Source organism: Ailuropoda melanoleuca, chromosome 6, assembly GCF_002007445.2.
Source record: "Ailuropoda melanoleuca isolate Jingjing chromosome 6, ASM200744v2, whole genome shotgun sequence".
NCBI classification, from domain to species: Eukaryota; Metazoa; Chordata; class Mammalia; order Carnivora; family Ursidae; genus Ailuropoda; species Ailuropoda melanoleuca.
The window spans coordinates 73,568,424-73,591,484 of NC_048223.1; the positions used below are offsets into that span (position 1 = coordinate 73,568,424).

Below are 23,061 nucleotides of genomic sequence, written 5' to 3' on the forward strand. Positions count from 1 at the left end.
GTTTGGACAATGGCTGCCCTGTGATAAGGGGCAGGGGAGGGGGTGTATATTCCTCAAGCCTCAGACATCACGTCACCCACTCTGGGGGTCTGGGAAGTCGCTTCTGAGGGGCTCTGCGGGCAGAGCTGGAGATGCTGCCCCAGCCTGCCCATCAGGCCCGGCCTGCCTCTGGGTCAGCTGCTGTGAGGACCCGCTCTCGTCGCGGCGGTGCCAGTGTGGGAGGGGGTGTTTTTCTACCCAGACTCTGCTGAGGGCTCCTGAGACAAACCTCAACGGCAGTCTGGCCCGGACAGCTGAGTCACCCTTCCTGACCACTGACTGGCTCCAGAGATGGGCTTTCCCGGGGAATATCTGCCCGCATCCTGTGTCCTCACAGGAAGAAGGAGCAGAAGGCCCAGGAGCCAGGAAGAGCTCCCGCAGACTTGACCTCGGAGCAAATGGCGCTTCTCTTGCCCCTCTAGGTGAATCTCTGAATTTTGTTTTTCAGTTTATGTACATCCTTGGGATTTGCCTCATAATTGAGCTCATTGGTGGCGTGGTGGCCTTGATCTTCCGGAACCAGGTGGGCCTCTGGCGCAGGTGTCAGCCATACGTGTGCTGAGCTCCCACCGTGCGTGCCTTGGGCTATAAACTAGGGGTGTGCAGAGAGCAGGGTAGATAATTCCTTGTGGAACGTCATTCTGCTGGGGAGATGGGCACTGAACAGGTAGACCAGAGAACAATAACACACAACAGGTGACAGGTGAGTGACTGGGGCAGAGGAGGGAATGAGGAAAGAATGAAAAGGAACCTATCAGGTGAGGCTCAGGGGGGACGGAGGTCCAGGCAGAGGGAACCACTGAGGCAGAAAGGAGCTTGGCAGGTCTACGGACTGGTGTTCAGGCTGTTGGGCTGAAGCGGGTGAGTGGCAGGGAGGGACAGAAGGTGAAGTCAGAAGGGCCACCAGGGCAGATCTCGTAGGTCCTCGTAGGCCATGGTTGGGGGGCTCAGAATTTTTTCTAAAGGTAGTAGGAAGCCTTGGAGAGTTTTACGGGGAAGGGATGTGATCTGATTTACAGTTTGCTCACTAGTGAGTGGAGAATGGACAGTAGGGAGGCAGGGGGATGTGAGGAGGCCAGCGGGAGGCTGTGGCAGTGGTCCAGGGCGGAGGGGATGCTGGCTTGGCCTTGGGGGGGGTTGGCAGAATCAGGGTCCCTTCGAGCTGACAAAGTTGTCAGGGCTTCTGTTCTCCAGTCCTCCTCCTGCAGGCTGTGTGTGCCTCAGACTGGCTGTGTGACCTTGGACAAGTCATTTAGCCTCTCGGATCCTCAGGTTCCCAGGGGATTACAATACCTAGCTCATGGGTTTTGGGTGGGGATTTGATGAGAGAATTCATGTGAAGGACCCGGCGTGGTTATGGCCCCCGGTGGTCCCAGAAGGAGCTAGTGGCTGTGTGGGCTTGACTTCCAACCCAAGTCTCTGTCATTTCTCCCATAATCTGATTCCTTTGCCTTCATCCCAGCTTTGGTGTTGGAGGTAGGACTTGGGGAGCAGCGTGAGTTTGCGTAAGTTCTGTTTGGTCTGTCCGCTCCCCTGCCTGCGCCCCGCCCCGCCTGGACAGCTCGGCGCCTGGTGCTCTTGGGTATCGCTGCTGAGCCGGGGCTTGAGGGCTGTGGCCCCAGTTCCTCTCTTGTCGGAGGCTGAGCCCAGGCGGCCGTCGCTATCCCAGACACAGGGGTGGACAGAGCCCTGCAATGACCTGGTGTTTGACGCCTGCCAAACTCCTCCTGGGAGCAGCTGGATCCCGGCCCGGTGGCAGCAGGGAAGCTCCTTAAACACAGGCCCATCTACACCCCTGGAATCCAGGGGTCTTCTTCCCATTTTATGAACTGCAGGAGAGGGGTAGGGAGATTCCCACCATATCAGTGGAGTCAGTGAAGCACAGAGAGGTTAGGAAGCCCTCCCCAGAGCACACAGCAAGACAGAGGCAGCTCGGTCTTGGGTTTTAGTTCTTTTTTCCTCCCCCCAGCTTTACTGAGGTGTAATGGACAAGTAAAATTGTAGCGTATTTAAACTGTACAATGTAATACTTCGATAGACATATACATTGTGAAATGATTACCACAATCAAGTTGAATAACGCGTCCATCACCTCACATGGGAAATTTTCTTTTAGTGAGAATGCTCCAGATCTGTTCTCAGCAAATTTCAAGTACACAATACAGTATTATTAGCTAGAGTCACAATGCCATACGGTAGATCCTCAGAACTTACTTGCCTTCTAACTGAGAGTTTGTACCCTTGGCCCACATCTCCCTATTTCCCATCCCTAGCCTCTGGTAGCCACCCCTCTACTCTCTGGTTCTATGGGATTGACTCCTTTTTTTTTAGATTCCACAGACAAGTGATACCCTGCAGTGTTTGTCTTTCTCTGTCTGGCTTATTTCACTCAGCATAATGCCCTCAGGATTCATCCATGTTGTCACAAATGGCAGGGATTTCCTTCTTTGTTTATGGCTAAATAATATTCCATTGTGTGTGTATGCAATGGATATATATACAATACAATATAAAAATAAAATATGTAAATACGTTAAATAAATAAGTACATATATTTTTCCATTTCTTTATCCAATCATCTGTCAACGGACACTTAGGTTGTGTCCATATCTCACCTACGGTAACGAGGTAGCCTATCCTTTGTATATATTCCCACAGATGGAATTGCTGGATCGTATGGTATAGTTCTATTTTGAAATTTTGGAGGAACTTTCTTAGTGTTTTCCATAATGGTCGTACCAATTTATATCCCCACCAACAGTGTACAAAGGTTTCCTTTTCTCCCCACTAATATTTGTTCTCTCTTGTCTTTTTGGTAATAGCCATTCAAACAGGCATTAGGGGATAGCTCGTGGTGGATTTGGTTTGCATTTCCCTAATAATGAGTGATGTTGAGTGTCTTCTCATGCACCTGTTGGCCATCTGGATGTCTCCTTTGGAAAAATATCTGTTTAGCTCCTCTGCCCATTTTTCATCAGGTTATTTGTTGTCATTGTCTCTTGCTACTCAGTCGTAAGGTTTCCTTATACATTTTTTCCATATACGTTTTGCATATTCACTTCTTTTTTTTTTTTTTAAAGATTTTATTTATTTGACAGAGAGAGACAGCCAGCGAGAGAGGGAACACAAGCAGGAGGAGTGGGAGAGGAAGAAGCAGGCTTCATAGCGGAGGAGCCTGATGTGGGGCTCGATCCCATAACGCCGGGATCACGCCCTGAGCCGAAGGCAGATGCTTAACCCCTGCGCTACCCAGGCGCCCCTGCATATTCACTTCTTAAAAGATACATGGTTTACAAATATTTACTCTCATTCTGTAGGTTGCCTCTTCATTTTTTTGTTTCTTTCCTTTGCTGTGCAGAAACTTTTCAGTTTCATGTAGTCCCACTGGTTTATTTTTGCCTTTGTTGCCTGTGCTTTTGGTGTCGTATCCAAAAAATCATTGCCATGACCAATGTTGGGGATTTGTTCCCCCTATGCTTTCTTTTAAGAGTTTTACAATTTCAGGTCTTTAAGTCTTTTATCCATTTTGAGTTGGTTTTGTGTATGGTGTAAGATAATAATCCGATTTATTCTTTTGCATGTGGATATCCAGTTTTCCTAGCACCATTTAAGAGACTATCCTTTTCCCATTGTGTATTCTTGGCATTTTTATAGAAAATCAGTGGGTATGACTGGGTTTACTTCTAGGATCTCTATCCTGTTCTATTGATCTATATGTTAGGGGTATTTTTTTTTTGGTCAATACCATACTATTTTGATAACTATAGCTTTATAATATAGTTTGAAATCAGAAAGTGTGATGTCTCCAGCCTTGCTTTTTGTGCTCAAGACTGCTTTAGCTTTTTTGGGATCTATTGTGGTTCCTTACAAATTTTAAGATTTTTTTTTCTATTTCTGTGAAAAAATGTTACTGGAATTTTGATAGGTATTACATTAAATCTGTAGATCACTTTGGGTAGTAGGAACAGTTCAGTAATATTAATTCTTTCAAAGAACAAGGGATATCTTTCCTTTTATTTGTGTTGTCTTCAATTTCTTTCATCAGTGTTTTGTGATTTTCAGTATATAGATCTTTCACTTCTTTGGTTAAATTTATCCCTAAATAATTTATTCTATCTGTTGCTATTGTAAGTGGGTTTGTTAATTTATTTTTTGGATAGTTCGTTGTTAGTGTATAGAAATGCAAGTGATTTTTGTATGGTGATTTTTGTATTCTGCAGCTTTACTAAATTCATTTATCAGTTTTAACATATTTTTGTTGGAATCTTTAAAATTTCTTTCTTTCTTTTTTTTTAAAAGTAGGGTCCATGCCCAGCTTGGAGCCCAACAGGGGGCTTGAATTCACGACCCTGAGATCAAGACCTGAGCTGAGGTCAAGAGTCAGACGCTCAGCCGACTGAACCACCCAGGCAACCCTGGGGTCTTTAAGATTTATATATATAAGATTATGTTCTATATATAAGATCAAGAAAATTTTACTTCCTTTATGATTTGGATGACTTTTATTTCTTTTTCTTGCATAAGTTCCTTGCTCTGGCTTGGGATTTCAGGACTATGTTGAATAGAAGTAGTGAAAGTGGATACTTGTCTCTTCCTGATCTTAAAGGAAAAGCTTTCACTTTTTTTTACCTTTGAGTATGATGTCAGTTGCAGGTTTATTATGTATGGCTTTTATGATATTGAAATACATTCTTTCTATACCTAATTTGTTGATCATTTTTGTCAGAAAAGGATAATTGAATTTTATCAAATGCTTTTTCTGCATCTATTGAAATGATCATATGATTTTTGTCCTTTGTTGTTATTGTGGTGTATCACATTGATTGATTTGCAGCTGTTGAACCATCCTTGCATTCCAGGGATAAATCCCACTTGATCATGGCTATGATGCTTTTAATGTGCTGTTGAATTTGGTTTGCTAATATTTTGTTGAGGATTTTTACAGCTATGTTTATCAGAGATATTAGCCTATAATTTTCTTCTCCTGTATTGTCTTTGTTTGGCTTTGGTATCAGAGGAGTGCTGGCTTTGTATTGACTTTGGAAATGTTTCCTTCTCTTCAATATCTTGGAAGAATTTGAGAAACGTTAGTATTAATTATTCCTTAAATATTTGGTAGAATTCACCAGCGAAGCCATTTGACCCTAGAGTTTTACTAGTTTACCAGTTCCTGACCTGTTATTGGTCTGTTCTGATTTTCTGTTTCTCCATGACTCATCCTTGGTAGGTTGTATGTTTCTAGGAATTTATCCGTTTCTTTTCAGTTACCCACTTTGTTGGTAGATAATTGTTCATCGTAGTCTCTTATGATCGTTTGTATTTCTGTGGTGTCAGTTATGATGTCTCCTCTTTCATATCTGCTTTTATTTATTGGAATTTTCTCTTTTTTTCCTAGTCTAGCTAAAGGTTGTCAATTTTATCTATGTTTTAAAAAAATCAACTCTTAATTTTGTAGATATTTTCTGTTGTCTTTCTAGTCTCTATTTCATTTATATCTGCTCAAATCTTTGTTATTACCTTCCCTCTACTAACTTGGGGCTCAGTTTGCTCTTCTCTTTCTGCTTTCTTGAGGTGTAAAGTGAGATTTTTCATTCAAGGTCTTTCTCTTTTTTCTTAAGGTGAATGTTTACTGCTATAAACTTTCTTCTAAGAACTAAGGTTTTTGTTTTTGCTTTTGCTGCATCCCCAAAGTTTGGTATGTTGTTTCCATTTTCATTTGTCTCAAAATATTCTTTTATTTCCCTTTTTCTTTGTCCCATAGTTGTCTTTTCAATCTAGCGTCACTACCTGCTCCTCCCTTTTCCCCTTTTCTGCCTTTCAGACCATCCTCTCTGAGCTGGAAGATCAGGGTATTGGTTCACGTCTCCACAGCCCGAGGGGAGAGAAGTGTTTATTTCATATGTCCGTGGGGATGCGTTTCTGTGCAGTCATTGGGCTCCCAGCCAGCCTATGGCTTTCCAGAGGTTTTGGATTAGTGCTTTCCCAGCTGGAGCCCAGGTCCAGGTTGTGGTCAGCAGCATCGATTGTTTTAGTAAACAATCCCCTAAATGAGCAGCAGTTCTGGTTTCCAGTGTGCTCTCACAAAGGCAGGCTGATTTGTCATTGTCTAGTCCCCTATGGGTCAGTAGCGGCCATGACACCCACCGCTCCTTCCAGCCGGGGGCCTGAGCTCTCTAGTCCTCACAGTGGAGGGTGCCATGGGCCGAGGTCGGGGCTGAGAATTTCTCAGTATCTCATTATGCCCAAAGCCTGAGGATTGGACGGGGTGTTCCCTCACTGGGTTCTGTCAGGGGAGGATCTCTGTGTGCAGCGCAGGAAGGACCCTCACTGTCAGGGCTCTCGGCTCTTTGGATGCTCATCGTGAGCCGTGTTCTCGTATGCCTGTGATACATAATTCAAAATAACTGAAAAACGAGACATACAACTATAAATGCAGTAAGATCTCCACCATGAAAAAAATAGGCCTGGAAAAATCTGGAAGAAAATAGAACTCTTACATATTAACTCTTATTTCCTCTGAGGGGTGGGGCTAGGGTAATTTTTATTTTCTCTTTGATATTTTTTCCCCTGGCTCCCAAATTTTCTTTTTCTTATAACCATAGGGGAAAATACCATATACAGAAAAATAATGTCCTTTCTAACTCTAACGTAAAATACGAGACTGGCCAATGCTGAGGATGGCTGTTGACGGAACCAGGAAGGGGCTGTGTAAGGTGGAGAGGAAAGGTGGGGAACAGTGAAGGTCAGCTGCCGGGAGGAGGTGAGTCCCCAGTTCCATTTTCTCCTCACCAAGAGAGGAAACATTTCTCTGAGCCCTCCTGTAACAAGTCTGGCCCCACGGGCTACCTGCTAAATCTAAGCATCCACTCGTGGTGTCAGATGAGGACAAATTAGGCTAATGACCTCACGCTCAGGTCTCAGGAAGGGGCACAGGCCATGGCCACCGCTGGCAGCAAAATATCAACAGATACCTGGGTATGAAGATGAGACTCTCCATCCCTGATCCTGGGTGGGGTTTCTGCTATTGAGCACGACCTGATGGTCAGACTCAAGAGGCTTCTCTGTTTGTACGGAGTGTAGTGGCTGGGCCCTGGGGAGCTGGCCACAGAGCCCCAAGGGCCCAGGCATCAGTAGTGCGGTGTCCTGACCCCAGCTAGTGCGAGGAGAATCTGAGTGAGCTCCACAACTGTCTGGGTCTCACCTTCACCGACCAGTACTTCAGCTTGTTCCAGGGCCTCTCTTGAGGGTGCGGGGGTGTCAGAAGAGGGCAGCTCCTGCCCATGTGTCCCCAGTTAGGCAGAGCTGTGTGGGACTCCCAGAAGGGGCTGGGCTGTAGCTGGTACATCTGTACCCCCAGCCTAGGCCTCCTGGCCTCTACCTTCCCTCTACTGCCAAGGCAGGGGTGAGGAATGGACTCTTTCCTAGCCTTGATCAGAGGGTACTGGGGTCACACCCAACACCGGGGCAGGGAACAGCGGACAGGCCCCGGCCTGTTTGTTTTATCGTGGCTCCAGCACTGCCTGGCTCTAGACACGCCCTTGAAGCCAGGGGGAGGGAAAAAGGAGATGACATGCGGCCCGCTTGACGGAGCACATGAACACATATATATCCTGCCTACCCAGAGCAAAGGTTCTGCACTGAGGTCTGGCCAGACTCTCACAGCTACTGTGCCCCACTGTGGACAGTGTGTGGGAGTGAGACCTGCTCCCTGCGAAGCTGAAGCAGGACCTCTTCTCCTCCGGCCCCACCCCAGATTAAACCTGTGACCTCTGGACAGGTTGGAGGAAGGATCTGGCAAATATTCCAAGGAACCCTGTAGCCCTCTTTCCTCCTTTCTTCTTGCTCCCTGGGTTCTCTTCAGGCCTTGGTTGTTAGATTGAGTCCGTCTCATTACTGGAGGCAAGAGGACGTGTCCCCACAGTCTGGGGCATGGAGAGAAGCCCAGAGATGTGGGTTCGGCCCATGTGCAAGGGAAGGAAGGATGTTCTAGGCTGAGCACCACCTCCCCCACATGGTGAGAACTGGGCTGGTATTGGTGTCAGTGGGACCTCTGCAGCCTTGGGTCTCAGGGTGTGAAGTTCCATCCCTGGAGGCCAGGAGCTCCTGTGGCAGCCCTTCCACTCCTCCCTCCTCCCCCTGCTCCTCAGCCTCCCAGCGTGGCAGAGCCGCCGCCACATGCCCCACCCCCTTGATGCCTCATTCACTTAAAAACTCCAAGCACCTCTCCAGGAAGCTGGGCTGCAGAGGCTTTGGATAGCTTTAAAATTAGATTTAAAAGAAAAAAACTAGAAAGGACAGTTCTTTGTAGCTTGCCACTGCTGGTTTAAACCGTGTGCTCTGAAAATCCTGTGACCTTTGATGTTTGGTTAGGCTTTGCTTAGTTTAGCCCGGGCCATGTGGCCCCTGAGGCCTCGTCAGCCTGGCGGGGAAAGGTGGTTTTCTCGCCCTAGTTGGAGCTGGTTTCGAGCAGGCCGGGGGTGGCACTGGGGGTTTGGTCTCCGGGAGTGGGAGCAGCAGAGGAGCCAGGATTCCCTGCCACGCCCCACAAAGCGCATCCTCTGAGTGGCTCCCCCAGTCCTGCAGAATGTAGCTGAACACAGCCGAGCACTTTGCAGTTAAATTCATGAGCTGGACAGCTTGCTTGTCTCGCTAGAGTTTCTCATCCATCCCCAGCCCCATCATGGCACAAGGACCACCTAAGTATCCTCACATCTCTGGTATATGCATGCACACGTGTGTGTGCACGCGCACACGCACACACACACACACAAATGTACACACTCATGAAAGCACAAGAGAAAGCCTGATCCAAAGAGGTCCCTGAGGGAGCTGGGGCAGCTGCTGCCCATGGAGCCTGGGGCCATCTGTTCCTCCTGTCCATTCGGAGGGGTCTCCAGCGGGGTCTCCCTTCCCTGTGGGGCCCAGCTCAACTTACCAGATGGGAGGCCTGATTTTCACAGAGGCCTTTTTGGAGTCAGCATGTTTGGAAAGTACCCAGAGACTGAGTTGTTCTGGCGAGAAAGGTCAGAGCTGCTTACTGAAGAGGGAGGGAGAGCCTTTCCCCATTGGGTCCCTGGGCATCCCCTCTGCGGACCCTCCCCGGGGCTTCCTGCCCTCATCCCCTGCCCACCCCCGTCTCCAGCTCCGGGGGAGTCCAGACAATCTGTGACCCAGGGGAGGGGCCTGGAGGTGACTAGTGGGCTGGGGTAGTGCAGAGGGACGTGGAGGGCCAGGACTGTGTATGCAATGCCCCGAGAGTCAGCTACAACAAGCTGACATGCCCCTGTGCATGTGGCCCTGACCCTGGCATCCCCCCAGCCTCCGTCTCGCTCCTCTGTGCAGCCAAGGGCCCCCTCCCGCATGCCATTCAATGCCATGAGCGAGTTCCCTTGCCCTACCCTGGGTGGTGGACTAACCCCACCCTTGTGTCCTGTTTCTTAGATGCCCCCGACCATGCCCCCACTGGCTGACCTGTCCCTTCATCTGCTAGAGGAGTAAGCACCCCAGATTGGAAAGGCTTCATGACCTGGGGGTCTCCGAGAAGGGTGGGCCTGAGGTCGTGGGGTCCCTGCTCTGCCCAGGTTGTGTGACCAGCAGGCTCCTGCCCTGGGGTCAGTGCAGGACTGAGGGCTGGCGAGTGCGTGGTCTTTCACATGGGAGAGGGCCTGCCCCCTGCCCCCGCGCCCCCCAGGCTGCTGTCAGGTTGTCGGCTCCCCAGTCTGTTTCTGAGCGACTGATCTCCATCAGCAGAGGGTTTTCCTTCTGGCCACAGAGATGGGTTTCCCTGAGCCGGTCTCCTTTGTTGCCTTGACTCTGAGCAGGGTGAGTGTCGGGAAGGAGGAGGCTGATGTACCCTTTGTTCCTCTCTTCCTGCTACTGGAGATGGTTCAGGGAGATGACCCCACACTGAACCTTGAGTTCTTATTTTGGCTTCTCAAAGTGTTATCAGGCTGGGAGTTTGCCCCCTTGCTCCTAGCATCTCTCTGCCAGCGACCAGTGGGGCGACCTAGGTCCAATTGCCTCTCTGGGCTGCAGGGTACTTGTGAGGGGTCTGAGGCTAGTGGCTGGCTCTGGCTTGGGAGGCTGTTTCCACCTCAGGAGGCCTTTTGGACAAGACTTGAGGCCTCGGTTTCCCTTGGGATTGGCCATTTTCCACTGATGATATGATGGGTACAAAGCAGTACTGTAGGGTATATGTCTCCCGGAAAAGGAGAGAAAGATCTATAATAATACCATGGCCTACCATGTGCCTGGCCTCTTGCTAAGCACATTTGCAGCTTTAGTTTCTCTAAACTCAAATCTCTCCAAAGCAGAGGTTGTCCTCCTCATTTGGCAGGTAAGGAAGTGGAGGCTTGGCGGCTAAATGAGGTGTCTGAGGCCCGGGTGGCTGCTGGAACTGTTCTTGCCCATGAGGCTTGATGGCCCCTCTTAGCCTCATCTCTGCTCCTCAGAGCTGGCAGTTATCTCAAAGATGGGCCTGCAGGTTTGGTTCACAGGTGGGAAACTGAGGCTCAGAGAGGGAAGGTTGCTGTGGTGGGACCTGCAGAGGCAGGACCAGGCCTGGAACCCAGGGCCCTGTTTTCCCAGTGGCGCCCGCAGGCGCCTCCCCTGGGGATCGTCTGGCTCCAGAGCCAAGAATGCCCCCTTTGTGCCAGCACAATGTCTGCTGATCCGCGGGCCTCCCTGCACTGAGAGCCCTGATTGTCACTAGGAGCGTGGGGTTGGGCTGCCCACACTCCCGCCCCCACCCCTTCCCGCTGTGGGGCCTTTTGTGCTCCTGGATTTCAGCACAACAGCCGGGCTGTTGATCCAGAAGGCCTGGCGTGACCGGGAGAGGGCGACGTGCCAGCGCTCCTCCCGGTGGGGATTGTCCCTGCCCGAGCCAGGAGGTGGGCCCTGTCCTTCAGCCCAGAGCCCTGCAGCAAGGAAGAGTGGCCCACTGGGGAAGTCAGGACAGCCGATTTCCAGTCCTGGCCAGCCCCCTACCCAGCCTGCTCTGTGCCCCAGGAGAGTCAGGTCCTCACTCTGGGCCTCAGTTTCCTTATCCATAACATAAGAGCTTGGATAGCAGAAAAGAGTGGAGAGGAGGTCTGGAGGACAAAGACTCAGTTCGGGCCTGTCTTTGGGCAATGGAAATGGCACCAGGCTAGGACCCGGGCCAATGAAGTCCCAGCCCGGTGTGGCTGCTTCCCCATCTGGGGCCTGGGCTCTCTGATCTGTATAGGAAAGGGGGTGAATTACTCCTGCTCAGACATGGCAAAGGGACTCAGGCATCAGATGGGCACCAGGGCGCAGAGAGGGTGTGTGGGCAGGGAGGTAGTGCAGGTGGGGTTGGGGCTACCTGGGCTTGTGGGCACTCTGCTCCAGTCCCGAGTTCTGGGAGTTCTTGGGTGGGACTTTGAGGGGGTGGGGAGTTGTCTGTTTCTTTTGTAATGTTTCTGTCTAAATAGACCATCGACTTTCTGAATGACAACATTCGAAGAGGAATTGAGAACTACTATGACGATCTGGACTTCAAAAACATCATGGACTTTGTTCAGAAGGAGGTGAGCCAGGCGCTCTGGGTCAGAGATGCACCTGCCGTGCCCTTTGCCCCTGGCTCGGGATCCCGCTCAAGAGGGCGAGGACGAGGGAGCAGTGGCTTATCCATTCCCAAAGCAGGTGCTGGCCAAGTTGGGAGGCAGTGGCGGGGCCGTAGATGGGCACCAACGGTGGGGCCTGACCTTCTCAACCATTCCTCTGCCCACGTGCCTGGCCCATAATGTCCTACTCTCCCTGTCTCTCTTTATTTACATAGATATCCCCCCATCAGAAAAAATAATAAGGTCAGCTATAGCTACAAGCCACTTTGCAGGGTCCCAGGGTACCCTCTCCAATGGGCAAAGGTCCTACTTCCTTGAGGTGAGAGAGGTAGACCTCCCAGTTGCCCAGTTCAGAGACCTTTCTGCCAAGACCCTTCAGCGATGGGGGGCTCACCTCCAGTAAGCAGGGACAGCCCTGAAGTAGAGAGCGCTCTTCCCTGATTCCACTTCCCCTTGCATTGGGGAACAGAACACGACTTCTCCTTTTCCTCCATAACACTTCTTTCCATGCAATGATTATCATTTGGGGACACTGTCCCTGCCCCCAAGGTCCCCCGCGTCTGTCAGTGTTATGGTAAGAGCAGCGGCAGGCCAGTGCTGCCCTTGGCGGCTTCTGCTCCTCCGTCTCACTTAGTTCTGAGCCTTAGGTTCTCATCGGCGGTGGGGGGCTCCGGTGGCCCCTACCTCTTGACTGTGGTGAGCACTGCTGCCATGTGCTCCTGGGCGAGACTCAGCCCTGGCAGCGCTCCCTGGGACATGGTCCAGGGGGGGCTTCAGCTGGCCTGCTTCCCGGGGGCTAGCCCTTGGCGAGAACCAAACCTCCCTGCACCCACGGCCACCCGCAGTGGCCACTCCCTTGGCTCAGGCCTTCTCTGTAGTCACAACAGGTGCAGCCTCCGGGAGGCCCCTCTCTGCCAGGGGTGTGTCGGCCAGCTGTGGCCGTCGGGCGAAGCATGATGTTTTCATTGGAGCCAGCCTTCCCCTGGCTCAGGGATTTCATTTCTCCTGGGCTGGGATGGGGGAGGTGGTTCATGCTTGGTGCCAGACCCCAGGCTTCGTGCATGGCCTGACTTTGTAATCCTCGGCTCAGCTGTGCAAAGCTGGCCTCGCTCATCCTGCTTGGCAGATGGGGATCTGAGGCCCAGAGAGGCTGGTCAGCTTGCCCAAAGTCACACAGCGAGGAACGGTAGGATGAGGATTTGAACTCTGGTCTCTTGGACTCTTAAACTCAAGGCAAATGCCCTTTGACCTGCACCCTGGGGAGGCGCTTCCAGGTCCTGAGAGCTGACAGCTGCAAGGGCTCTGTGGGGACACCTTTGTGTTTCTGCTGGGACCTTTGACCCTATCACTCCCCTAGTTAACCCTGCAGGGACTCCTCATCACTCCGAATATGACCCCAGCTCCCTACTTGTTCTGGCTGACTAGGCTTTGCGGGCTGTGTCCTAGGCCGGCCTCTCCATCTCATCCCTCCCCTCTTGCTCGCCCTGCTGCAGACACAGGGCCCTCTGAGCCTGCTGCCCCCTACAGCTCGCTCATCCTGCGTGGGGCCTGTTGCCTGGCTTTCTCCTGCTGTTCATGTTTCGGATTAAATGTCGCCTCTTCAGGGGCGTCTGGGTGGCACAGCGGTTAAGCGTCTGCCTTTGGCTCAGGGCGTGATCCCGGCGTTGTCAGATCGAGCCCCACATCAGACTCCTCTGCTATGAGCCTGCTTCTTCCTCTCCCACTCCCCCTGCTTGTGTTCCCTCTCTCGCTGGCTGTCTCTATCTCTGTCAAGTAAATAAATAAAATCTTAAAAAAAAAAAAAAGTTGCCTCTTCAGAGGGGCCTCTCCTGACCTTCCAACGTACAGCCACCCCCCAACCCCCTTCTCCTCCTTTCCCATGCCTCTGGCACACAGCACCACCCCACTGACCTTTCCATGTAGGGGTTATTCCCTGTCTTCCCAGCGGAGCCTGTCCCCCGCGCTGTGTCACTTTGGCTCACCCTGGTCACTCCAGGGCACGCCACCACGCCCGACACACATCAGCCCCTCAGTGGAGTCACTACTCCCCTGGGTGCCGGCAGCAAGCAGGGGGAGATGTGGGGATAAGCTAAGCTAAGGGGAAAATGAGGCCCACTTGCCACCCCTTGGGTCCTGAGCCCGAGGCAGGACGTGAGGTGTGGGTGCCCCTGTGCTAAGGGCTGACAGGCAGAGCTGGGGAGGCTGTGGCGTGGGGGCCACGGGCTGTGGGGGCCACGGGGCTGTGGAGGCGTCGTCCATAGAGTCCTAGTCTCTGGGACCTTCAAGGGTTGAGCAGCTGCCCTGGAACGTGAAGATGGGGACGTCAAGGAAGGACTTTTCCTCTAGCATCTAGTCATCAGCCCCCCACCGTAACCCTCCGAGAGGCTGTCCAGCCTTGCCTTGCATGCCTCTCCAGGGATGGGGTGCTCCCTACCTCCTGGGCAACTGGCTGATAACCACAGCCTCCATTGCCCCCTCCCAGGTGACCCGCTCATAAATCCTGGCGGGGCCCCTTCCCGGCGTGCACCTGGGGCCTCAGCGGTGACAGCAGCCCTTCCCTGCTTGCCTTCCTCTCAGTTCAAGTGCTGTGGCGGGGAAGACTACCGGGATTGGAGCAAAAACCAGTACCACGACTGCAACGCGCCCGGACCCCTGGCCTGCGGGGTGCCCTACACCTGCTGCGTCAGAAACAAGGTACCCACCCCAGCCCACCAGACGCCTCTCGTCTTTCAGGAAGGGGGGCGGGCGGGAGGCGGTGGTCTTTGCCAAGGCGTTCTGAATCTCCAGGGCCGCGGGAAGGGGTGCATCTGGGGGTGGGGGCGGGGAAGGTCGTTTTTGCTAGTAACTGTCGTGACTAGTGGCTAACACTTGCCATGCGCAGGCCTGTTCTAGGCTCTCTAGCTGCGGGAACTCGTACAGCTCTTTCCGCAGCACCGTGGGGTCTGTCCTGTTATTTTACCCACTGCACAGATGAAGAAGTGGGGCAGCAAAGCATTAGGTGCCTGCCTTGCCCAGGGCTGGCGGGGTTGGAATGAAATGCAGGCTGCCAGCGTGGGAACTGCGCCCTGGACTCCTACACGGGGGGCATAGAGGGGCGGCCGGCTCTGCAGCCTTCACTGGAGGGCACCTGGGAAGGGGTGTGGTGACGTAATGCCAGCCACTGCCTCTCCCCGGCAGGACCCCCGCTCAGCGTTTGTCCCCTCCATGGCCACTTGGGAGGCTGTCCTCTGTAGTCACCGCTTACCAATGCGGGGCTTCGTCAGTCCTGTGTTTGACTAATGTGTCCAAAAACTGCCTGGTTTCTGGATTGGAATGAGGTGGCGAGCTTTGCAATTACTCATGCCCTGAAGAGTCATGGAAAATTTCTTTTCGAACATCTCTACCATTCTGTGCCCACTCCTGGATTCTATAAACCAAGCAGCTGCCGATGGGGGTGGGGGCCTCCCCCATGAGTCAGGGAGCCAGTGCCAAGTGCGTCAGGCCTAAAAGAGCCTGGGCTGGTAGGGAAGGCTTGTTTGGAAATTTTAGCTGCCATTTTAGGGTAGCTTTCCGGGAAGGGGGAGTGCTGGGGAAGAGCCCAGCGTTTTCAGAGAAGCCCTGGGGGTGATCGTGAGCTTCATCACCTGGGGCAGTGGCACCTGAATGTCCAAGGCAAGCTGTCCAGGTCAAGCCCTACGTGTATGCATTCATTCAACAGAGATTTGTTGAGGCCTACTATGTGCCAGATGTGATTCTAGGTTCTGGGGGTAGGGAAAACACATGAACTGTCTGCCTGCATGGAGCTGACACTCTAGTCAGGACTGATAAGATAAACAAGTGACAGAATGCTCGAAGGCGCTAAATGCTAAGGAGAAAAAGCAGGGGCGTGGAGGATTGCAACTTCAGATACTGAGAAGACAGGTTCTCAGTAAAACCCTGAAGGAAGCAAAGGGGTAGGCCATGTATATCTGGGGGATGGGCATTCCTGGCAAAGAAACCAGCAAGTGCAAAGGCCCTGAGGTGGGAATTGCCCTGGTGTGTTTGAGAAATGGCACAGAGACCAATGCGGCTGGAGCAGAGTGAGCGTGGGGGAGAATAGTAGCGATAAAGTCAGGGAGGTCCCGGGTACCCTGAAGGCCATGGTCAGGACTTCGGTATTCCCATGAGTGACGAGGAGTCAAATGAGGGGCTTTGGTAGCTGAATGGCAGCTCTGACTTAAGCTTTACCAGGGTCACTCTGACTGCTGTGGGGGGCAGAGGTGGATGTGGGGGGTCTGGTTAGGAGCTGGTGCAGCGGATCGTGTCAGGTCAGGCTGTCGGGGGAGCAGGCTCTGAGATTCTGGTTAGCGAGCAAGCTCTGCAGGACCTCCGACAGCTGTGCCTGTTGAGCTCTTGTGTCCAATTGGCCTAGCTCTCCACTCTCATTTTTGGCTACCCTTTGGGGGCCTGTCCCTCCCGGCCTCTCTCTTAGCCTTCCCACTCACTTCTCAGACCTCAGATAACCCAGCTCATCAGTCCTGGGCCAGAGTGAGAGGAAGCACCACGAAGAACCCTTGTGAACCTCGCTGTGTCCCTCTTTGGGCTGCTCAGGAGTCCCCTTCCTGACCTCCCTCCCGTCCCAGACGGAAGAGGCCACAGAACAGCCTCAGAGCAGAGCTGCTCTCGGGGCCTGTAACCTTCCGCAGAGCCTCTGGAGAATATCGGTTCTGTGGTCAGACCCAGGCAGGCTTTACCTGTGGAAAGACCACGCATGCCTCTTATCCCCCTCCTTGAAGGGGGCTCTCCTGGCGGGGGAGGCGAGTCCGGAGGAGGGGTCTGGGCTCTGGGTGCAAGGAGGCCTCTGCCAGTGGCACGTCTGCTGCCTGAGGGCGGGCGCGCTGCCTCCAGGGCTGGAAGCACAGGGCCAAGTGGTTACCCTTGTCCCCTTGTCTGACACATTGTTCACTCACTCACTGCGTTCACTGTGTCCCTTTCTAGAACAGAAGCGCCACGAAGCAGAGACTTTCTTTGGTCCTTCGACATCCCCAACACCTAGAACAGTGATGGGTACATAACGGGTGCCCAGTTATACTTGCTCAGTGAGTGAATGAAAGAACGTACCCGTAAGGTAGAAAACACCGTTCCCGTCATTATATCAGCACCTGCTTCCCGGGCCTGGCCTCTGCGGGGGTCGCGTGCACCGTCCAGAGGAGCCACGAAAGCTGAGCGACGTTAAGTGGATGCTGGGCGGATTTGGCTCTGAGGGCACCCGGGGTACAGTCTAGACTGAAGGAGGTGATTTTGCCAGCAAACCAGGTCCTGACATCTGAGATAAGGCCTGAGGGGCAGCCCACTCTTGTGGAAGGAGAGCAGACAGCCTTCCTGGCCTTCCAGGGCCTGGGATCCTGTCCAAAGTCACTCCAGCCAGCGCCCCTGGGTTCGTCCATGCGTCCAGCCCCGAGATAAGCCCCTGATGGGTACCCCTCACTTTGTGTTCAAAACAGTCCCATGACGTGGGGTCACTGAGCACCACTGCTTTATGGGTGAGACCGAGGAACCTATGCATCCCTTCGTTCACGCATGCGTGCATTCACTCAACAAACACCCAGCGCCCCCATGTTCCGCCCTGTGACGGCACATCTAAGACTGGCCGCAGAGCTCCCGGGGAGCAAAGCAGGATCTGGGCCACCACGGGACGCCAGAGGCCGCGCTGGCCACCCCACGGCTCCTGCCTGGCTGCCTGCGCCCGGGCCCCCTGACCCCACGGCGGCTTCCAGGCACGTGGAGAAGGCTGGGGCCGGGGCACTGGCTTCCTCTCACTTGGCAGGAGGAAGAGGAGACGGCACAGGGCCTGGGCAGTGAGGGCCTGTGCCCCGGGCCGCCCTCTGGCTGGGGCCTGCTGGGAGGGGATTTGGTGGCGTCCGGGGCCCACCACAGCTTTCCCTGCTCCTGGGGGAATCGGCAGCCGGGGGCTCCCGAGAGCAATGCTCTTCCCGGAGAGGCTTGTGCGTGGCACGTGGACCGGTGGGATGGCCGTCTGCAGGGGCAGGGAAGTGTGGTCCGGGGCCCCAGGCTGGTCCTCAGGTAAACCGCAGCGTGCCGGGGCCCTGGCTGTGGTCTGAGGTTTTCCTCCGTAAGAGCATGCGGAGCAAGAACGGCCGGCCCCGACCCCTGAGACCACGATGTCAGCATCAGCCTGTCGGCAGAGCCGCAGCCCTGGGGCGGCTACAGCAGGGGAGCCTGGGAAGGCACGCTTCTCTCGGGGTTCCTGGGCCGCTCCCAGGAGCAGGGAGTGCTCCTTCCACCCAAACATCTCAGAACTAGCTCCTGGGCATTTCTTGAGTGGGGCGCGGGGGGGTGGAGGAGGGAGGTTAAGGGGCAGACTCCAGCCAGACTGCCTGGGTGGGAGTCTCAGTGCCATCCATCCTGACGGTGCCACTCTGTGCCTCGACGCTTTTGTCAGGGAAAAGGGGACAATAGTCCTTCGCAGTAGGCGCGATGGAAGTGGCAGCTAATACCCATTTCTGTTTCAGACAGAAGTGGTCAACACCATGTGCGGCTACAAAACCATTGACAAGGAGGTAATGTCTTTGCAATCTCTTTCCTTGAGAACGGTTGCTCTTCCTGTCCCATCCCCAGAGTGATGGGAAGGGTTCCCAGGGGTGGGGCTCTTGGCTCGGAACAGGAGTCAGGGACTGCCAGGGTTTTCCACCTGGGCCCACACACGAAAGGACTCAGGGAGCCAAGAATCCCCCAGGCTGGGAGAGCCTGCCTGCCTGTGTTTGCTGAGCACTTACTGTGGGCTTGTCCGTGTTAGACCACCGAGCCCTTGCCTGTACCCCCCACCACCCCGCATGCCCGTGTGCCCAGCTGTGCCCAGCACCGGCCTGTTTTGCAACTCCGCTGGGCTAAGAGTGACACTGGGGTGGTGCTGAGAAGGGAGCTAAAATTCATGACAACTTGAGATGCCTGTGAGTAGTGGTTCTCGAAGTGAGGTCCCTGGACCAGCAGTGACAGCACCCCTGGGAACTTGCTAGCAATGCACATTCCGGGGGTGGGGCCCAGCAGGTGCTTCTGACACATGTTTCAGTTGGAGAGCCATGGGCCAGCAGAGGTTCTCAAGCCATCGGACCCAATGGCCGGGTTTTATCATAATCATCTGGTAATATGCTAGTTAGTATCTCGAAATGAAATTCACAGATAATATAATCTACCGGCACACCTCAATTCAGAACAAGTGACAGATCTGAGATAAAAGGAGAAATAGAACAACTTACAGTCATATAGCCTGTTTCGCATGGAAATGCTTGGCATGAGACACCACAGAAGACACAACAAAGCAGTCAGGTGTTTGCCGCACACATGGGAGGCGGGGTTGTGCTGGTAATGTGAATACCATGGGCATTATCTTTGCCGTGGACGTGGTCTTTAAAAATGGACAATTCTTGATAAAATTCCAAACAAAATACAATATAATCCTTCTTGAATTTACATTCTTAATTCAGTAGTATTTCTGCAAAATGATACACAGTGTATAACACACACGTGTGTGCTGTGTATCTGCGCCTAGTAGAACCACGCAGAAAACACTTCGGTTTTTATGAGTCCCTGGAGTTGGCCTTTTGGCTCAGGTAATTCTGGCTGGGTTTTTAGCCGTCTAGGTGTCCCGGGGGACTTCTGAGAGGCGGGTAGACAAGATAGCTGTTTGTGGAGTAGGGTCGCTCTTAGCTCTGCAGCCCCTCAGTCCCCAAACCCAGCTGCTGCGACCACCAGAAATGCCACCACAATGTCCTCAGTGCGCTCTAGGGGACACTGCCGCCCACGGAGACCGGGTGGTCTAGAGCCATCTGCTCCTATCGCATGTGAGAAACTGAGGCTCAGAGAGGTTGAGGACTGGCCTGGACCCCGAGCGAGCAGCAGAGTTGGGAACGGGGGCTCTGCCAGGCGAGGGGTCAGCCAGGCTCCTCCCTGTGCAGCGCCTCAGCGTGCAGGACGTCATCTACGTGCGGGGCTGCACCAACGCCGTGCTCATCTGGTTCATGGACAACTACACCAGCATGGCGGGCCTCCTGCTGGGCATCCTGCTCCCCCAGGTGGGCTGCCCCCCCCCCGGCATCTCCCAGGGAGCGGAACTGGAAGTGGAATGGTGGGCAAGGTGTCAGTTCAGAGAGGTGGCTTGGTGATTACAGAGGGCAGAAAAGGTACAGAGGGGTGGGGTGAAGAAGGTTCTCGTACCATCAGTCTGGGCTCACCCTTGGAGGGCTGCAGGGCCAGAAGGAGAAGGCGAATGGCAAGAGCTTTGCTTGTAAAGCTCTTTCGAGTGCTTCACAGGCACGGCCATCTTCAATCCTGTGAGGTAGACACTATTATCATGCCCATTTTACGCAGGATTGGAAACTGAGGCTTGGCAAGGTTAAGTGACTTGCCCAAGGTCCCCTCGATAGTGAGTGGCATAGCTGGGGTGGAGACAGGAGTCCCAGAATGGAGGGGCCTTTGCTGATGGGGCACAGGGAGGGTCCCTGGGATTTCCTGGGAGGGGTAGACAAGGGCCCGGGTTGCCAGCTGCCAGAGAGAGCCACCCAGATCCCCTCACCCACCCTGCCCTTGCTCCTCAGTTCCTGGGGGTGCTGCTGACATTCCTGTACATCACCCGGGTAGAGGACATCATCATGGAGCACTCTGTCACGGACGGACTCTTGGGGCCCGGCTCCAAGCCCAGCGTGGAGGCGGCAGGCACCGGATGCTGCATGTGCTATCCCAATTAGCGCCCCCGTCTGGACCGTGCCGGGACTGCGCCGCTCAGGCCACACCACGGAGGCGCGACAGGACTGTGGATCCTCTCCCCACACTTGGCACTGACCAAAACCCTGGCTGTGTTTGCTCTGGTGGCCTGTTCAGGCCTCCCACGGCCACTGCCTCCCTGGGGAGCAGAGCCCCTCCCCAGCTCTGGGGTCCTGTGCCTGCCCACACTCCTCCGCGTGGGGAACAAGGGTGCCCCTTCTCCAGGCTGGGGCCGCAGGGGAAGGGGGTGCTCAGCGCTCCGCTCAGGGTGCATTCATTTCTGGCAATGCCATGGACTGTGGTGTTTATGCCCCTTTGAGGGCAATTTTGTACTGATTTGTAAGCGAGGATGGGGGAGACGGTGTGTGCCGTGATGGGGAGCAAAGTGTGTGGCCCCCAGGGCCCCCCTGGAGTCCCTCAGCCACGCTCCAGAGGCCAGGTTGGGCCCATTTCACACCCTCCCAGGGACCTTGAGCCCTCCCCAAGGCTGCTGCTTTGCTGGCCCTGTTTTCTACTTGATTTTTATAGCATTTATTTTGTACACAGTTAACAGGAGTTTCCGACTAATCAAAGCTGGGTGTTTCCCCACATGCCCCACTCTTGCCCCTCTAAGCCAGTTTATTAATCAAACAATAAAGACATGATTTTTTTTTTTTTTTTGGTGTTTCATTTGTGTTGTTTGGGTCAGCAGGGGGTGGGGAAGTCCTCCGCTTGGGCCCAGAAGCCGTTCATTGGTGCAAGGATTGAAGGAGGTACGCTGGGGCCAAGACCTGGGGTGGCTTGGGACCCCACGGCCCAGGAGGATGGGCAGCTGGTGGGGGCTGCCTGCTCCGGGTTTGGAACGGCCTCTCCCATTCTTTGGTGTTGCTTCTGACAGAAATGGCTTTTCCCAGCTATGCTTGTGGGCTGGACTGCCGTCCCCCAGCCTGCCCTTTCTGGTAGGGATTCACCTGTGGGAAATCTGTGGAGAAGGCAGAGATGACCATACCTATTTTATACACTGGGAAACTGAGGCAAAGCCACCAATGGCAGGAGGCTCCTCCCTCGGGAAGTGGGGCAGACAGGAACTAGGAAAGTCAGGGGTCTGGGAGAGAGCTGTGCCCACAAGCCCACCTGCAGCCTTGGAACCTGAAATGCTCTCCCTGCAACAGTAAGCCCCGGGGTGTTCCTGGTTCTGGAAGGGGAGGAAGAAAGCTCAGTGCCCGGCAAAGCTTGGTGCCCATCGCCCCCTGCTGGACATGGCGGGACCTGCATAGGTCAGCCCACCCAAGCCTCCCTGCCCCAAGGCTAGGGCTCCAGATTTCCTGTGAGGTTCTTAGCAGTCAGAGCAATGGAAATAAACAGCACGAGCCCCCAGACCTGAAGAGCTCAGTTTGAGGGTGTTAGAGAGCTGCCATCACGCCCAGAAGCTAAGTGGTCGGATGCTTGCTCTGCGAGTGTAGGGGCCTGAGTCGTCTGATGGGCGTGGGAAAGGGCAGGAGAGGGGTTTGTCGAAGTGCAGACTAATGTCACAATAGCAAGCACATCCCCGAGCGAGCTCTGTGTTGGGAGCTCGTGTATACATTTCACAGCTAGCAGCTCCTTTAAGTCTCACAACCGTGTGGGGGTATCCCTCTTGTTGTGTCCATTTTATTGCTGGAGAGATGGAGGCATGTTAAGAGACTTGCCCAAAGCACCTGGCTGGCAGGCGACAAAGCCATGATGGGAACCCAGGTGGAATCTCCCTGGCGTTCAGTCCCTCTGTCCTACTGCCTCTGTCGCCTGGTGTGGACACAGGTGTGCAACTGGGTGTGCAAATCACCGATGGCTGCCAGCGCAGCTGTCCCCGTGCATGTCGTGGCCACTGCAGCTCCTGCTGGAACTGCCACCTGGTCCCCATTTTGACCTATGCATGCAAGGCCAGGTCGCACTCTGCTTCTGGTTGGTGGCCTCCTGGCTGTCTGGCTCAGGCTAAATCTCAGGTTTCTCTCTGGGCACAGAGTGGGGGGGGGCAATTGCTTTTGGGGTGGCAAGATGGCAGAGGCACTGAACAGCTTTGGGACTGTGCTGAGTGTGTTGATCAGAAGTCATATGACCCTGTAACCTGAACACCTCTGGTCACCTGTCCTCCCTCTTTCCGCCACCTCAGTGCAGACACCCTTCTCCCTGACGCTGCTGCTGTCGTGGGGCAGAGGTCACGGGTGGGTGGTCACAGATGGCTGAGCTCCAGCCAACACTTTGCTCTCTTTCTTCCAAACCTCGGCCACTCACCTCTCTAGAAAGCAAAACGGGACACACAGAGAGGACTTTTTCAGTCCTGTGGTTGGGATGCTTCTCCTATTGCGCTCTCCTGGAGCTCAGAGCCAACACCCTCCTGACCCCTCATCTCACAAGAACGGAAGACTGACCTTGAGGACGAATCCTTTTCCCTCGCCCCAGCGCATACAGAAAATGGCCATGTTGTTGCAGCCCACGACAGTCGGGGAGCTGGAGGGGATGTGTAGGCTTTAATTTTGGACTTTTCTGTTGTTATATAATTATAAGAAAAACAAAACAATCAAATACATTCAGGAAGTCTGGCTTTGAATAAAAATTCCAAATACAGTATTCCCCAAACTGATTTTTTCAAACAGTTTATTGAGGTGTACTCAACATTAAATAAACCGCACGTGTGTAAAGCGACAAAGGTATCATTAAGGAAACCATCACCACAATCAGGATA

At 53.6% G+C, this 23,061-nt stretch overlaps 1 protein-coding gene across 1 annotated transcript in view; it reads left to right on the forward strand.

The window, feature by feature from the left end:
* TSPAN15 (tetraspanin 15) overlaps positions 1-21,015 on the forward strand; it is a 46,534-nt gene extending 25,519 nt beyond the window's left edge. The window contains exons 3-8 of the mRNA XM_002913725.4: positions 488-562; positions 11,490-11,585; positions 14,199-14,315; positions 18,113-18,160; positions 19,556-19,672; positions 20,195-21,015. Of these exons, the coding sequence (XP_002913771.1) occupies positions 488-562; positions 11,490-11,585; positions 14,199-14,315; positions 18,113-18,160; positions 19,556-19,672; positions 20,195-20,344 (603 nt within the window). The 3' untranslated portion in view covers positions 20,345-21,015. The remainder of the gene's footprint in view (positions 1-487; positions 563-11,489; positions 11,586-14,198; positions 14,316-18,112; positions 18,161-19,555; positions 19,673-20,194) is intronic.
* Positions 21,016-23,061: the final 2,046 nt, after the last annotated feature.